The following is a 15,813-nucleotide window of genomic DNA, read 5'->3' on the forward strand; positions in this document are numbered from 1 at the left end:
TAGGCCCACTCGGAGTAGACACATTAAAATTAATGAACGTGACTAATTTAGGTCCATTGATTTCATTTGCTCAGCTCTGAGTAAAACTTAGTTGGAGTCAATCCATGACTTTTTTTTGCATTTGATGTTGGGCTCACATCTAACTGCCTCTGCAGACATGTACATAATAGCTCTCTGAAGAAGTGTTCTGTGATTTTTTAAAATAAATATCCTTGCCTACAAACAAAAAATAGTCTGTTCCTGTATGCATTATACCTATACTGTTCCTCAAATCTATATCTATATCTATATCATCTATATCTATATCTATATCTATATCTATATCATCTATATCTATATCATCTATATCTATATCTTTTTCTGATATATAGTTTTCACTTTATATTTTAATTTTAAAGTTTCCTGAACAATGAAGTGTTAGAAGTCATTAACAGTTACAAATATATGTTGCTGTTTTTTTGTTTTTTTGTTTTTAAAAGGGAACCCTATTCCAGAGATCACATGGTTAAAAGATGGGCAACCTTTCCTAGAGGATGTCAACCATCAGTTAATATCCAACGGGCGCTTTCTTCAAGTTACAAATACGCAAGTATCTGACACGGGGAGATACACCTGCATTGCTTCCAATACAGCTGGAGACAAGAGCAAAACCTTCAGTGTTAATGTACTTGGTAAGATTCCTGTGTGTTTTCCATAGAAGAAGGCAGATCTGTTTCGACGGAATATGTCAGTAAAATATTTTGCATGCAGTTTCCCCTAACGTGTTGCGCAACACAATGCCATTCTGAGTGATATATCCACTTTTATACACACCTTTCTGTTATATGCATTTTTGTATACACTGGTCAGAAAACTGAATTGCAAAATTTGGAGAGATCTGAAGCTTGAAGGATGGCTGCATTTTGGTTCACATATTGGACTCTTCCATACTTCTTCTTGTCCTGTGCCTAGAAAGCACAAGTCTGAGAAGTTTTGCCCTTGCCCCTCCACTTTCCCCTGGGAACCCAGCTCTTTAGCACTAAATCAACCCAATTGCTGTTTTTTTGTTTTCTGATTCAGTGCTAATGAACAGGTTTCCCCGGGGGAAAGTAGCCGGGCAATGGAGGGGTGTCTAAGCCTACTGTTTCAGAATGTGTGAATTTGACTGAACCAAATTTCTTTCCCATCACAACATATAGCAATAAAAATGGGAATGCATTTACACTGGTACCTCGGGTTACATACGCTTCAGGTTACAGACTCTGCTAACCCAGAAATATTACCTCGGATTTAGAACTTTGCTTCAGGATGAGAACAGAAATCGTGCTCCAGTGGCGCGGCAGCAGCAGGAGGCCTCTTTAGCTAAAGTGGTGCTTCAGGTTAAGAACAGTTTCAGGTTAAGAACAGACCTCCGGAACGAATTAAGTACTTAACCCAAGGTACCACTGTATATAACAGAGGAAAATAATAATAATAATAATTTTAAAAAGAATTATACCCCTCCCGTCTGGCTGGGTTTTCCCAGCCACTCTGGGTGGCTCCAAACAGAATTAATGATGATAATAATAATCATCATCATCATCATCATAATAATAATAGCGATAAAACATCAGACATCAAAAACAACCCTGAACAGGGCTGCCTTCAGATGTCTTCTAAAAGTCAAATAGTTGTTTATTTCCTTGACATCTGAAGGGAGGGCGTTCCACAGGGCAGGTGCCACCACCAAGAAGGCCCTCTGCCTGGTTCCCTGTAATCTAGCAGTGAGTGAACCACCAGAAGGTCCTCGGAGCTGGACCTCAGTGTTGGGGCAGAACGATGGGGGTGGAGACGCTCCTTCAGGTATACAGGGGCGATGCCATTTAGGGCTTTAAAGGTCAGCACCAACACTTTGAATTGTGCTCGGAAACATACTGGGAGCCAATGTAGGTCTTTCAGGACTGGTGTTATATGATCTCGGCTGATGGATTTTCGTGCGAATTTTAAAAACACAACCCAAATTATTAGAGAAATGTGAGGAACGAATTTAAGATTGGAAAAATGAGGAAAATGAGAGACTGAAAATGGTGGTGAGAATTTTGTTACAGATCCTTGGGCTTCCTACAAAAGTACGACTCTCATAATTTCTTGGTAGTTGGGATGTTACCCTAGGAGTGTGCCCAGATGGACCCTAATGTTTCAAAAAATGGGATTGTGGTGAGGGAAGCAGCGGTTGGGGAGAGAAAAGGCGGAAGGGAGAAGCAGACACAGAGATGCAGGCAGAATAAAAAGGCTGGAATGCCTGCATCTGCATCTGTCTCATGATTCTGTTTCCACCCAGGCTCCACCTTTTGCTCACACCTGGTGAGCGGTATCTCATTCTCCAGAACAGGAAGATGGAAAAACCTTAATGTGTTTTGGTCAATTTGGGTTAGCTCATTATCTGGTTAAATATAATGAAAATCGACTGTATCTTTGTTATAAACCTGGAAGAAAATAATAATGGTATTTTGTGTCTCATTTTTTAAAGTATTTTCAAGGTGAAGTTTAGATGTTAATTTAAAAAACATAGTTTAGTTAAGTTTTAATTTGTTTGATGATAAAAATAAATCCCTTTATAGCAGAGTATGTATTCAATCGTTGCTCGGTCCCTGCTCCTGCAAACCTAGCAGTTCAAAAGCACGTCAAAGTGCAAGTAGATAAATAGGTACCACTCCTGCGGGAAGGTAAACAGCGTTTCCATGCACTGCTCTGGTTCGCCAGAAGCTGCTAAGTCATGCTGACCACATGACCCGGAAGCTGTACACCGGCTCCCTTGGCCAATAAAGCGAGATGAGCGCCGCAACCCCAGAGTCGGCCACGACTAGACCTAATGGTCAGGGGTCCCTTTACCCTTTATGTATTCAATAAATGTGTGTCTGTAAAATAAAAGTAAAAAAATCCCTAGGTGCACACCCTAATGAAATTTGATGTATATTCCTATGGATGTAACTAGATACGCCCTTCGATTTAGTAGCAAATATACCGGATGTTTTCTGCTGGGGCGAATATACACACTTCCTTACCATCACCATCAAAGGTTCAAATGTGGTCACTGTGTTGAATATGCAGCTGGAATCCACAGGAACCGGTCACTCTACTTTTCTCTTATGCATCTCCTTCCCACCCTCCCCACCTCCCGGTTCTTGTTCAGTGTCTCCATCTATTGTGGGTGCGGATAATGACGGGGGCACCGAAGAAGTCACAGTTATTTTGAATAACCCCACATCACTGGTTTGCGAGGCTTATTCCTATCCCCCGGCTACAATCACCTGGCTAAAAGATGGAGCTCCCATAGAATCAAATAGGAATATCAGGATTTTGCCAGGTAATACATTTTTGTTTCTTTATATTATTTGGATTGCAGTTTTGGTCACTGTATTACTCAGAGAAGTCTAGGTGGGGCGGAAAGTGACAGACAAGTTTTAGTCAATTGCTGCTCTTTAAGTTGGCAGAATTTACCGTATTTTTCGCTCTATAGGACACACTTTTCCCCCTCCCAAAATTAAGGGGAAATGTGTGTGAGTCCTATGGAGCGAATGCAGGCTCCTTGGCTTCAGCAATAGAAATGCGAAGCCTCCGAAGCACAGAGGGAGCGCTCCCTCCGCGCTCCGGAGGCTTCGCGTTGCTTTCGTTGAAGCCTGGAGAGCGAGAGGGGTCGGTGAGCACCAACCCCTCTCACTCTCCAGGCTTCAGGGATAGCCTCTTGAAGCCTGCGGAGCACAGCGCGAGTTCCCGCTGTGCTCCACAGGCTTCAGGTTCCTTTCGCTGAAGCCAGGAGAGCAAGACTCTCCTGGCTTCAGCAGAGAGGGAGAGCTGCGCAGCGCCCCTTCAGCCAAGCGGGAGGAGAAATGGAAGGGGCTCCGTTTCTCCTGCCGCTTCGCTGAAGGGGCGCTGAGCAGAGAGGGGGAGATTTTTCCCCCCTTGTTCTCCCACTTTAGAACAAGGTCCGTCCTATGGTCCGGTGCGTTCTATAGAGCGAAAAATACGGTAATGTGTTCTGCATCTTGTACAGCTATATTCTGGTAGGACGATTGCAGTTTTTTTTTTTTAATTAAAAAAGATGTTTTACCACTTCACTTATCCCAAAAGCATTAGGAGCAATCAGATCGACTAAACATCTAAATATTCCCTCTACATAAGAATGAGCACATGAGGGAGAAGACTAGGTCAGAACCTTTCTTCCTGGCATTTTGTTTCCATATGGAAGGAATGTTTTTTGGGAGGAACGTTGACTTACATGAGCTTCATTCTCATTACAAGAGAGAGAACCTTTTAATCCATTTTAACTGTGCAAACCTGAAGTTCTGGTTTATCCTTGAATCCCACATGCAAAATAGTGACAGTCTAGAGCAGTCTTTCTGACTCTTGGGGCCCCAGGTGAACTACAACTCCCATCATCCCTATCTAGCAAGACCAGTGGTCACGGATGGTGGGAGTTGTTGTCCAACAATATCTGGAGTCCCAAAGCTGGTCCAGAATCACTCTAGCTAGAGCCCAGCTCCCAATAATTCCTTTAGTTCTTCGGCTTTAGCATGTGATGAAGTAAGCATGGTTTCATTTTATTTCATTGACATTGTTAGCCAACCATGATTCATACAGAGTCCCTGCCTGTTTCAGAGGAAAGCATACAAGCATTAATTTAAACAAATCATATTATTTCACAGGTGGTCGAACTCTACAGATTCTGAATGCCCAGGAAGACAACACTGGCAGATACACTTGCATAGCTACAAATGAAGCTGGGGAAATGTTAAAACACTATGAAGTCAAAGTATACAGTAAGCATGCTAACAATCTTGCTGTAATCCCTATACAGTGGTACCTTGGGTTACATACGCTTCAGGTTACAGACTCCGCTAACCCAGAAATAGTACCTCGGGTTAAGAACTTTGCTTCAGGATGAGAACAGAAATCGTGCTCCAGCGGTGTGGCGGCAGCGGGAGGCCCCATTAGCTAAAGTGATACCTCAGGTTAAGACCAGTTTCAGGTTAAGAACAGACCTCCAGAATGAATTAAGTACTTAACCCGAGGTACCACTGTATTTTTGGTTTTCTCACCCCAAGTTTTCTCTCCGTTGCTGCTTGGGATTTATAATACAACTTCATTCAATGACTGAATGATTCACCTATGAACCAAAGTGAAGCCATATACCTACATTTTGTTTTGCTTCGTTTCTCCCTTGGCATGCTAGCGCCAAGCGAGGCAGCAGGAAAAAGACTTGGAGCAGGGAGCATATATGTCTGAGGTAAAGAAGCAGCCTGCCAGGTTGGTAGTGGAAGAGAGGCTGCTTAACTTGTTCTCTTCCAGCCGTTTCCCCCATTCAAAATAGCTTCCAGCACCTGTTGTTGTAAGTGCTGTAGAAAAGAACTTTCCGCCTACATGCGAAAAAGCAAATTGAAGTGTGGATATTTTTGGGTGGAGAAAAGAAAAGGACTAGAGAAGAAACAGTTAAGCATCCTTTGCCATGCTTCCTCACAAGACTGCAGACACCCATAGCTGCATTTCATTAAAAAATAAAGAAGGCATCTGTTTCGTGTGTATGTCATGTCTTCTTCGGTCTTAGGTTTTTCAGCTGGAAAGCCCATCAAAACAAAAACACCCAGTTGTTAGAGCAAAGGGCAGATGGTGGCCTCTTGTTGTACCTCGACAGGAATACTGTTCCACACAATAGGGGCAGCCACACTGAAAGCCCTGCTCTGAGTTACTGCGGCACAGGCTTCTGCAGTCTTTGGGACTTTCAGGAGAAACTAACTCTTCTGCAGGCAGCAGCAATCTACTGGATGTATAAGGGATGCGGGTGGTGCTGTGGTCTAAACCACTGAGCCTCTTGGGCTTGCCAATCGGAAGGTCAGCGGTTCGAATTCCCGCAACGGGGTGAGCTCCTGTTGCTCTGTCCCAGCTCCTGCCAGTCTAGCAGTTTGAAAGCACGCCAATGCAAGTAGATAAATAGGTACCACTGCAGCAGGAAGGTAAACAGTGTTTCCTTGCGCTCTGGTTTCCCTTGCGCCAGAAGCGGTTTAGCGCTGCTGGGCACATGACTCAGAAAGCTGTCTGTGGACAAATGCTGGCTCCCTCGGCCTGAAAGCGAGATGAGCGCCACAACCCCATAGTCGCCTTTGATTGGACTTAATCATCCAGGGGTCCTATAAGGGATAAGGTGGTCCCTGAAACAACCTGCTGCTGAACTGTTTATGACCATATGTGTTACTACTACAACACCTTGAGCTGGACCTGGTAGCAGATCAGTAGCTAGTGCACATCCTGAAAGCAGGGTGTTAAATGCTGGTGGTACAAGCAACCTATTAGGGACACGGGTGACGCTGTAGGTTAAACCACAGAGCCTAGGGCTTGCTGATCAGAAGGTCGGCGGTTCGAATCCCCGCGCCGGGGTGAGCTCCCATTGCTTGGTCCCTGCTCCTGCCAACCTAGCAGTTTGAAAGCGCATCAGAGTGCAAGTAGATAAATAGGTACCGCTGCAGCAGGAAGGTAAACGGTGTTTCCGTGCGCTGCTCTGGTTTGCCAGAAGTGGCTTAGTCATGCTGGCCACATGACCCGGAAGCTGTACACCGGCTCCCTCGGTCAGTAAAGCGAGATGAGCGCCGCAACCCCAGAGTCGTCTGTGACTGGACCTAATGGTCAGGGGTCCCTTTACCTTTTACAAACAATCTAGCTGCTGCCTTCTGAGCCAGCCTGCAGATCAATCCCAAAGGTAGCCCCACATACAGCACATTGCAGTAATCCAGTTACCCTGAACGACTAATTGCTGATGTGGGCATTCATGTGGTGCAAATCACCCAGCTCTGCATCACTCCCACCCATGCACGCTCTCTTTCTGATAATGCAGTGGATATTGAAGTGAGAAGTAAAGGTAAAGGGACCCCTGACCATTAGGTCCAGTCGTGACCGACTCTGGGGTTGCGGCGCTCTCTCACTTTATTGGCCGAGGGAGCCCGCGTACAGCTTCTGGGTCATGTGGCCAGCATAACTAAGCTGCTTCTGGAGAACCAGAGCAGCACACGGAAACGCCGTTTACCTTCCTGCTGGAGCGGTAACTATTTATCTACTTGCACTTCGATGTGCTTTCGAACTGCTAGGTTGGCAGGAGCAACGGGAGCTCACCCCGCCACGGGGATTCGAACCGCCAACCTTCTGATCAGCAAGTCCTAGGCTCTGTGGTTTAACCCACAGCGCCACCCGCATCCCACTGAAGTGAGAAACTATATTTCAATTAATGGGGTGTTTCTTTCTGTGCAGTCCCTCCTACCATAAACAGAGGGGACCTGTCAGGAGTGGGTTTATCTCCTAAAGAAGTGAAGATCAGAGTGAACAACAGCCTTACACTGGAGTGTGAAGCACATGCAATTCCTGCTGCGGGCATCAGATGGTACAAGGATGGACAGGCCAGTCACCAAATTATTTCCTTTCAATGAGCAGTTTTAAAAACAAAGTTTTCTACAGCGCTGTCTTCTTTCCCTCTATCCCATCTCACAAAAACATAGTAATTCAGCACCCTAGGAAGCTATCTTTTCTTTCCATGGAATGCAGAAAGCTGTGAATACCACGCCATCTCAGAACCACAGGATGGCACATGAGGAAATGCCTCCTGCACTCTGTCTTTTTTCAATTCCATAGCGCTCCTCCTTGGTTTTCCTTTTTAGCACTCTGTGCTTAGAATCAGTTCCATATTTTGCTTTCACTGGCATGTGGATTATTGCTCTTGGCTCCTAGAATTTTATAGGTACTGACATAAGAGTAAATCCAATCAACTGAGAACTGGATGCTCTAAGTTTTTCCAGAGCTGGTCTTTTGGCAAGAGTTAAAGAGTCCCCGTATGAGGAAGCATATTAATAGAAATATTATTCTTGTTTCTGTTGGCAAAGCAGAAGGGACCAGCATACGGTCCCTTTTAAAACGACTCTCTTCTTAATAATTTGCAAGTAAACAAAATGGAAATAGTAATAGCTTCAACACTGAGATGGAAATACTAGGAAAAATGGACTGTTAGATCATGACTTATTTCAGAACTGCACAACTTGCATCCCAAATGCATGTGAGGTGTTTAGGTTAACCTCCTGTTTTTTCTGCCTCCCCAGAACTGCCTCCCCAGAAGTGCAAGAAATGGGGAACAGGTTCCTGGGTGCACAAAGGCATGAGGTTTTAGTTAATGCTACTCAGAGTAGTCCCATTGACTTCAATGGATATGACTCATACATTCAGTTCAATAGCTCTACTCTGTGAAGAAGTTAGTTGGATACAACCCAATGAGGGCCAGATTGAAGTAAGATGTTATATTAGCATAAGCCAGTGCAACAAGTCCTACTAGTGCAGTCGACTCCCCCCCCCCAGTACAGACCCTGCACCCCCACCAAAGGCTCTCCCTTCTCCCACCCCCCCATGCAACAGTTAAATGAAAAAACTGCTCCCTTTCCCTTATGGGGTATTCCAGAGCCCGTATAGAGTCCTTAGGTGTGTTCCGTATCAGTAGGAGAAAATAACAGAGGCCAACCAGAGTATATTGAGAAGCAAAGCGGCTAGTAAGCCTGATCTTTATTCAAGGAACTCTTGCAACAGGGTCCCCACTTACCACATGCAGGAGGGAGGAGAACCCTGAACAAGCCTTTATATAGACTCTTGAAATTGCCCACCCTGTAGCCCAAGACCACTCCCCAAAACATCATGCATACATCACAGAAGGAGACGGTCTTCAGCAGAAATCCTGTCTGCCAGGATACCTGAAGATGGTCGCTGGTTGCATTACCTGGGCGGCCTGACCATTCTTTAGTGATGGTTAATACCGTATTTTTCGCTCTATAACACGCACCCGACCATAACACGCACGTAGTTTTTAGAGGAGGAAAACAAAACAAAAAATATTCTAAACGAAACAGTGGATGTATGTGGATCCATGCTTTGTAACCACGTTTTTGCACCACTGTGGTCCCAGGCCACAGTGGGTGCGTGATTTTTTTGGTGCAAACTGTAGCCATGGACATGCTATGTGATCTGATGGTGAATTTGGGGTGACCCAGTGCAAAAATCCTGAGGATCCATTTGGATCCGTGCTTTGTAACCACGTTTTAAGTGGGGAGGGAAGGAAAAGCACTCAAGGGACAAGGAGAAGGATGCTGCTAATAATGCAGAAGAGGGGTTTAAGGGGAGAAGGCTCCTCTCCTCTCCCGCTTTGCTCCTTTAAAGAAGCAGGCTCTCTGTCCCTCTCTCCTCCCCACTCAGCGGCTCTTCTCCTGCTTTGCTGTTTCAAAGTGAGCCACGGAGGAGGGAAGGAAGGGGAACCATGAATCCTCTGCTCACGACTGCAGCAGATCCCCCCGCCACCCGTAGGCATTCCCTCCATAACACGCACAGACATTTCCCCTTACTTTCTAGGAGGAAAAAAGTGAGTGTTATGGTGCAAAAAATACAGTACTTTAGTTGCTGAATCCAGGTCACAGGCTCATGCTATTCAAAAACAAATATGCCCTTAAGACAGGATTTGCAAGCAAAAAGACAACGGGAAGGTTTTCCCTGTTTGCCTCCCTTACTGCAGGTCATTGGGAGAGTCAAAATGGCTTCAGGATTGCTCTCCCATACTATTTCAGACACTTATCTGTTCATAAATATGTGCAATGATCTCCTTAGTGTGATGTTTAATTCCACTCATAGTAATTGAACCCAACATGTTTTCAATTACCTTCCCCATAGTGATTCTTAGGCACTAGCCAGCCACTTGAATCTTGAGCTCTCTAAGTCCAATGCAAAGCCTTGCAGGCTAGGTTTTGCGGCTCCAGTGCAAAAACCATGTCACTGGTTTGGCTTTGCGCGTCACAAAATATGGGCACATTTTATGCATGTAACACTTATTTAAAAATAATGATGAAATTCTCATGTACGCTTCTTGATTATTAAATCACAGCCTATTGCATCAGATGACCACATAACAATCCAAGCCAGTGGGCGCGTTCTGCAAATCAAGTCAGCTCAGATATCTGACACTGGCCGTTACAGCTGTATAGCCTCAAATATCGCCGGAGAGGATGAGCTGGAGTTTGATGTCAACATCCAAGGTAAAAGGGGTCTTGATTTCCACCTGCCTATCCATCTCTTTGGGTGATAAGAAAACCCCCAAATATGCCTTTGTTTACTTAATACAGTGGTACCTCAGGTTACATACGCTTCATGTTACAGACTCCACTAACCCAGAAATAGTGCTTCAGTTTAAGAACTTTGCTTCAGGATGAGAACAGAAATCGTGCTCCGGTGGTGCGGCAGCAGCAGGAGGCCCCATTAGCTAAAGTGGTGCTTCAGGTTAAGAACAGTTTCCGGTTAAGTACGGACCTCCGGAACAAATTAAGTACTTAACCTGAGGTACCACTGTACAGGCATGTCCAAAGTCCGTTTCGGTTGGTTAAATCCAGCCCGTGGCAGTTTATTTCCTGGAGTAAAATAGTAAAAAAACCCTCACCAATACTTCAACCCTAAAATAAGCTCAACAACTTCTATCCTAAAAAAAGGATAACAACTTTGGCTGGCCCTTTGGTCGGCCCTTGTGGCCCTTCACTTCATCAAATCTGGCCCTCGTTGCAAAAAGTTTGGACACCACTGACTTAATATGTTAAGAGCAATTGCTTGTACTATTTATTAGCAAAATGGGTGGCTAGCATGCAGTTAGGTATACTGGGAGCAAAAATGGAAGCGAATAGGAAAGATTAAATGTCTCGTTCTTTTCTACTTGCCTGTTGCCCATGTCATCTATCACAGTTCCCCCTAAGTTCCGAAAACCGTCTGGAAGCTGGGAAGATGGTGATGTGCTGGATGGCCAGGGAGGAGGAGCGAAAGATGTGATCATGAATAATCCTCTTTCTTTGTACTGTGAGACGAATGCTGTCCCCCCTCCGGTACTCACGTGGTATAAAGACGGTTACCCTCTGAGTTCCAGTGATAAAGTATTGATCCTGCCAGGTCTGTATTAAACAGATTAGCAATTATCCACTCAACAGTCTTAAGAAAAGCATTTCTTCAAGGGCATTTTATATTAAGGTTATTGTTTGAAATCATTTGGGTAAACCTATGAACGCTGCAGGATGCTCAGATGCCCTGCACTTTCACTTTTACCTTGCATATTTATTTTTGTTACAATAATTAAATTAACTCCCCAACCCCACCCCAGTGTCCATAGCTTCATGTGCCGTCGCCACTCTGAGTTGTAGAAGAGAAATTTACGTGTGAGCTAATAAGAGATAATATGCTTCCAATTCACACACATGAACACTGCCAACCACAAAATTAAGAATTGCAATACATAGGGACTTTTGTAGGGAGTTTAATTCAGGGAAGGGCATTCAAAGTAATTTGCTAGTATTAAAACGTTCTACTAATTTGGGGGGGGCAATACCTTTGAGATCAGTTCCTCCCTTTTGTGTTCTTCCTGTACCATCTGCATGCCAAGTCCAAACACATAGAGATGTTTTGAGTGGCTGTTGTGCAGCCTTGAAGCTTCCTTGCCCCAGACACACTGCAGAATCTGAGTCTGAGCATTTCGCGGGTCTGCCGTAAGACTTTTGCGTGTGTCTGGCCGGCTCTCGCGTACTTTTTATATCGGCAATATGCATTATACGAAAACACCTTTTCTCATTGTTTTCTTTGGTTTCAAAGCATTGTGATCTTCCTTTAAAATCCCCCAAAATGAGTTAGGTCCAAAATGTAAATAAAACTTAATTTTGGAGGAAGACATGATGAAGGTTCAGTTATCTCTGCAAACAGATGCCTGTTTCTGCAGATGGAATTGGGTGCATGCTTTTATTTTAGGATAGGCCGTGGGTGGAGGGGATGCACAAGTATATCCATTCATTCAGGTCTTGGAAGAGATTTGTGTTTAGAATGCCGGAAAGTTCATTTTTGTGTTCTTTCTAGGAGGTCGTGTACTGCAGATTCCACGGGCGCAGAGTGAAGATGCTGGACGATACACATGTGTGGCTGTAAATGAAGCCGGGGAGGATTCCATCCAGTATGATGTCCGCGTGCTTCGTGAGCTCACCTTACTTTGTTCGATTTTAGCCATCCTCTAGCCTTTTTAATGTGGGGAAAGGGACATGGTAAAAACCTTTAAGAGTCTTAGAGTTGTAAGGGATCCTGAGCGTCAGTGCAGAAACGGAACAGGCTTTCTAACTGAAGGGTCTGTTGCGTCTCGAGGCCCCAAGACCCACCCCCAAAATAAATACACACAGATACTTATATTAGTTTAAGTTTTGGGGCAAATTTTCGCCACAGCTTTATTGAAATACAATCACGTGAGCGGTATTGGCTTAGGCATCGACTCCCCACTATAACTGACTCCGCCTCTCAGGGTGATCCCGCCCTGTGGAACGCCCTTCCAGCAGATGTCAAAGAGATAAACAACTACCTGACATTCAGAAGACATCTTAAGGCAGCCCTGTTCAGGGAAGTTTTTAACGTGTGATATTTTACTGTATTTTTGGTTTTTATGGAAGCCGCCCAGAGTGGCTGGGGAGGCCCAGCCAGATGGGCGGGGTATAAATAATAAATTATTATTATTATTATTATCTTCAAATGGGGGAAACCAAACGAGGGAGCTAGGTCGATGAGGACCAACCTAAGCTCACCCCGGGGTTCCTGTGGCTCTAGCTCCTCAAGCGGACTTCGGACGAGATCCAGGATCCCCCAGATTCCTTTAACGGAATACCCAATTCCTGGAGGGGCAGGTGATGGCCGCACCTCCCCTCCCCACAATCCAACTGAGCCAATGCCTAACCGCCACCTTACAAGTTGTGACGATTTGCTAAGGGGTAGGCGAAAACCAAATGGCTAAAAGCTAATCTACCAAATGGAAAAAAAATCCTACCCAGCCCCTATTCCCAAAACAGGCGACCCAAACCAAAGCAAGGCCAAGCGACTATACCTAAACTAGGGAGGGTGGGCGGGTGTTCAGCCGTGCAAATCCAAGTGCTCCACACTGCTGCTTTTAAAGCCCCTGGGATCACACCACCAACTGGCTATTGGCTAAAACAGCCTGGCCTGATACCAGGGGAACGGCCAGGACTTCCTGCCCCCCCCCATTTTAACCCTGTCAGGTGAGCTCTTGGGTCCTGAGCGCAACCAGGACCCTCTGTTATGAGGACCCAATTTGTGCAAACAGAACTCCCAGGCAGGCAAGAGCTTCATTCGCCACCCTTTTTATATCTCAAAATTGTTGAAGCTATCTCTATCCCACCTCACCGTTGCAAAAAAGCATCTCCCAAGGCAGTTAACAAATAAACCATAAAGCCTAGCCAACTAACATTGTACAGTGAAACTGCCATTCTAAATACGTTTTGTGGACCGTGTGCCCTTTTTTTTTTGGTCTGTGCATCACAAGGTTTTCTTTTGTGAAACAAGCATTTTGTGGTGCTTACGACAGTATCTTAGATTTCCAAATACGCCTGCAGCCCGTTCAAGGTTGGGAAGCCCTGAGTCATCAGCATAATCATTCCCCCTGCCCCCCCCCCGATCCTAGGCAGTTCCATGTAAACATCCAGAGAGAATGAAGCAAATGGAATCTAACAATTCGAATTGCAAAGTTACAAAGTTGGAGAGACTGGCGCATTAGAATGAATGGGGGACTCTGCCCCATAACCTCAGTCTGCCTTCAGATGACTGTCAGCTTCCTCCTCAGTCCCAGCAGAATGGGGACAAAACTAGAATTACTTGGCTCCGCCTGCAATTGGCTCTTGCGCCACCTACTGTTGGGCTCCCTGTCTTCTATCCTACCAGTCAAAATGTACAGCAGTCACCAATTGCTCGGCGACAAGCATGGCTTTCAGTAAGACCCCCAAATGTGTCTGAACGAAAGTGAAATGTAAGGCTGGGCCTTGGCGGTTCTTCCGAATGTGCAGATCCAGCTCTCAGTTTGCAGAAATGACTCTGGGGTGAGATCCCAGTGTGCCATGGCTGAGGCAAAAACTCTAGATGAGATTATTTTTCCGTTGTTTGATTCTACATTTGTGACACAAACATGCTGCTGTTTAGTTCATCTACTGGGATATCTGATTGGCTTGTGAGAGAATTGTTGAAAATTGATTTTGCTTTTTCACAAAGCCCTATGCCTTTGGAGTCATTATTGACCTCACAGGGATTTTTAAAACACGCAAACCCATGCCTCCTATTCTAGACCACGTAACATTCTCTGTATCTACTTGTAATAAAAGAGTTGTGTTTCAGTGCCTTTCCATGTAGGGGTGTGTGTGTGTTTTAATTAGGCCTTCATTAACAGCAAGGCCTAGGGCTACTGTGTTTCCCTGATAAATGTGTTAGATTAATCACTGAAAAGGTGTCCCCTCTGTTGAATTCTCTTATTTAATATTCAGCCAAGTTTTTTCGGCAATATACTTAAATCTAAAATACACGAATTTAAGTTGTTTTTTAGCCCTGATCAGTGTTTATGAATGGTGGCTTTAAGCACAGTAAGACTATTCAGCATCTTGGGGTATTAATCGGAAATCCAGATTCCATTTCACTCTCAATCCACTTTGGCCAGGCTTCAGCGGAGCTAAAATGGCTCAAGTCCAAATGCTACATTATAACTCACTGTGGGTTATACATCTCAAAGCCATGGCTGTAACATGTCTGGATTGCCCACTATAGTTTGCCATTACCGGCTTCTCCTCAGGCTGCATTCAAATGTGCAAATATGTGAGACGCTTGACATGATGGTTAGAAATTTCACGAAGAAAACGCTTCCTCCTTGACATTTTCCATCGATTCTAGTGCCACCATCCATTAATGGAGCCAATGGTGACATGCCTGAGGAGGTCACTGTGCTGATAAGCAACATGGCGGTGATGGAATGTGTGGCCAATGGCAGCCCTAATCCAAGCATAACCTGGCAGAAAGATGGGCAGCTCTTGGTTGAAGACTCCCAACACAAATTCTTAGCCAATGGAAGAACACTTCAGGTAAGTGGAGACACTTCAGTTAAAAGAGGAATGACCAAATGGTAGCCAGTGGACCAGATCCAGCTTCAGAAGCAATTTGCTTTGTATAGAGCACCTTTCTTTTTCAACTAGTGATTCTTGGATTTCTGTTTATGGACAGCAACTCCTGAGTGGGCCTACCCTACCGTAAGATAGAATTCCTTAATATTCTTAGGCACTCCTTATATAAATGGTGTTTGATTCCTATGGGCAGTTCCTGTTCCCTTTCACCGTACTTAGTAAAGGTAAAGGGACCCCTGACCATTAGGTCCAGTCATGGCCGACTCTGGGGTTGCAGCGCTCATCTCGCTTTATTGGCCGAGGGAGCCGGTGTACAGCTTCCGGGTCATGTGGCCAGCATGACTAAGCCGCTTCTGGTGTACCAGAGCCGCGCACGGAAACGCTGTTTACCTTCCCACCAGAGCGGTACCTATTTATCTACTTGCACCTTGATGTGCTTTTGAACTGCTAGGTTGGCAGGAGCAGGGACCAAGCAACAGGAGCTCATCCCATCACGGGGATTCGAACCGCTGACCTTCTGATTGGCAAGTCCTAGGCTCTGTGGTTTAACTCACAGCACCACCCGTGTCACCGTACTTAACTCAGTGCTATTACATCTTTTCAGAGATGGTATGATTTCCCTCAGCAAATAGCCTCTGAATTATATTCATCCTTCTTTCATAGCTCCTCCTTCTGTCACTGTTCTTTTTAAAAAGCCTCTGCATCCTAGAATATACCTGAAATATAGCATCTACAAACACAGCTTACTAAGTGGTGGCAACTTACCACAGCAGGCAAATGACCATTTGATGAGGATAAAGTTACTAGGCAGAGTAGTAATAGCTATAAC

The 15,813-nt window shown here is 44.9% G+C and overlaps 1 protein-coding gene across 6 annotated transcripts in view; it reads left to right on the plus strand.

The window, feature by feature from the left end:
• HMCN1 (hemicentin 1) overlaps positions 1-15,813 on the plus strand; it is a 301,086-nt gene that overhangs the window by 194,675 nt on the left and 90,598 nt on the right. For all 6 annotated transcript variants that reach the window (XM_053391425.1, XM_053391419.1, XM_053391422.1 and 3 more), the window contains 8 exons: positions 480-671; positions 3,152-3,325; positions 4,665-4,778; positions 7,255-7,400; positions 9,911-10,061; positions 10,756-10,956; positions 11,908-12,021; positions 14,758-14,945. In XM_053391425.1, the coding sequence (XP_053247400.1) occupies positions 480-671; positions 3,152-3,325; positions 4,665-4,778; positions 7,255-7,400; positions 9,911-10,061; positions 10,756-10,956; positions 11,908-12,021; positions 14,758-14,945 (1,280 nt within the window). The remainder of the gene's footprint in view (positions 1-479; positions 672-3,151; positions 3,326-4,664; positions 4,779-7,254; positions 7,401-9,910; positions 10,062-10,755; positions 10,957-11,907; positions 12,022-14,757; positions 14,946-15,813) is intronic.

The sequence above is a fragment of the Podarcis raffonei genome, chromosome 6 (genome assembly GCF_027172205.1).
Source record: "Podarcis raffonei isolate rPodRaf1 chromosome 6, rPodRaf1.pri, whole genome shotgun sequence".
Lineage (NCBI taxonomy): Eukaryota > Metazoa > Chordata > Lepidosauria > Squamata > Lacertidae > Podarcis > Podarcis raffonei.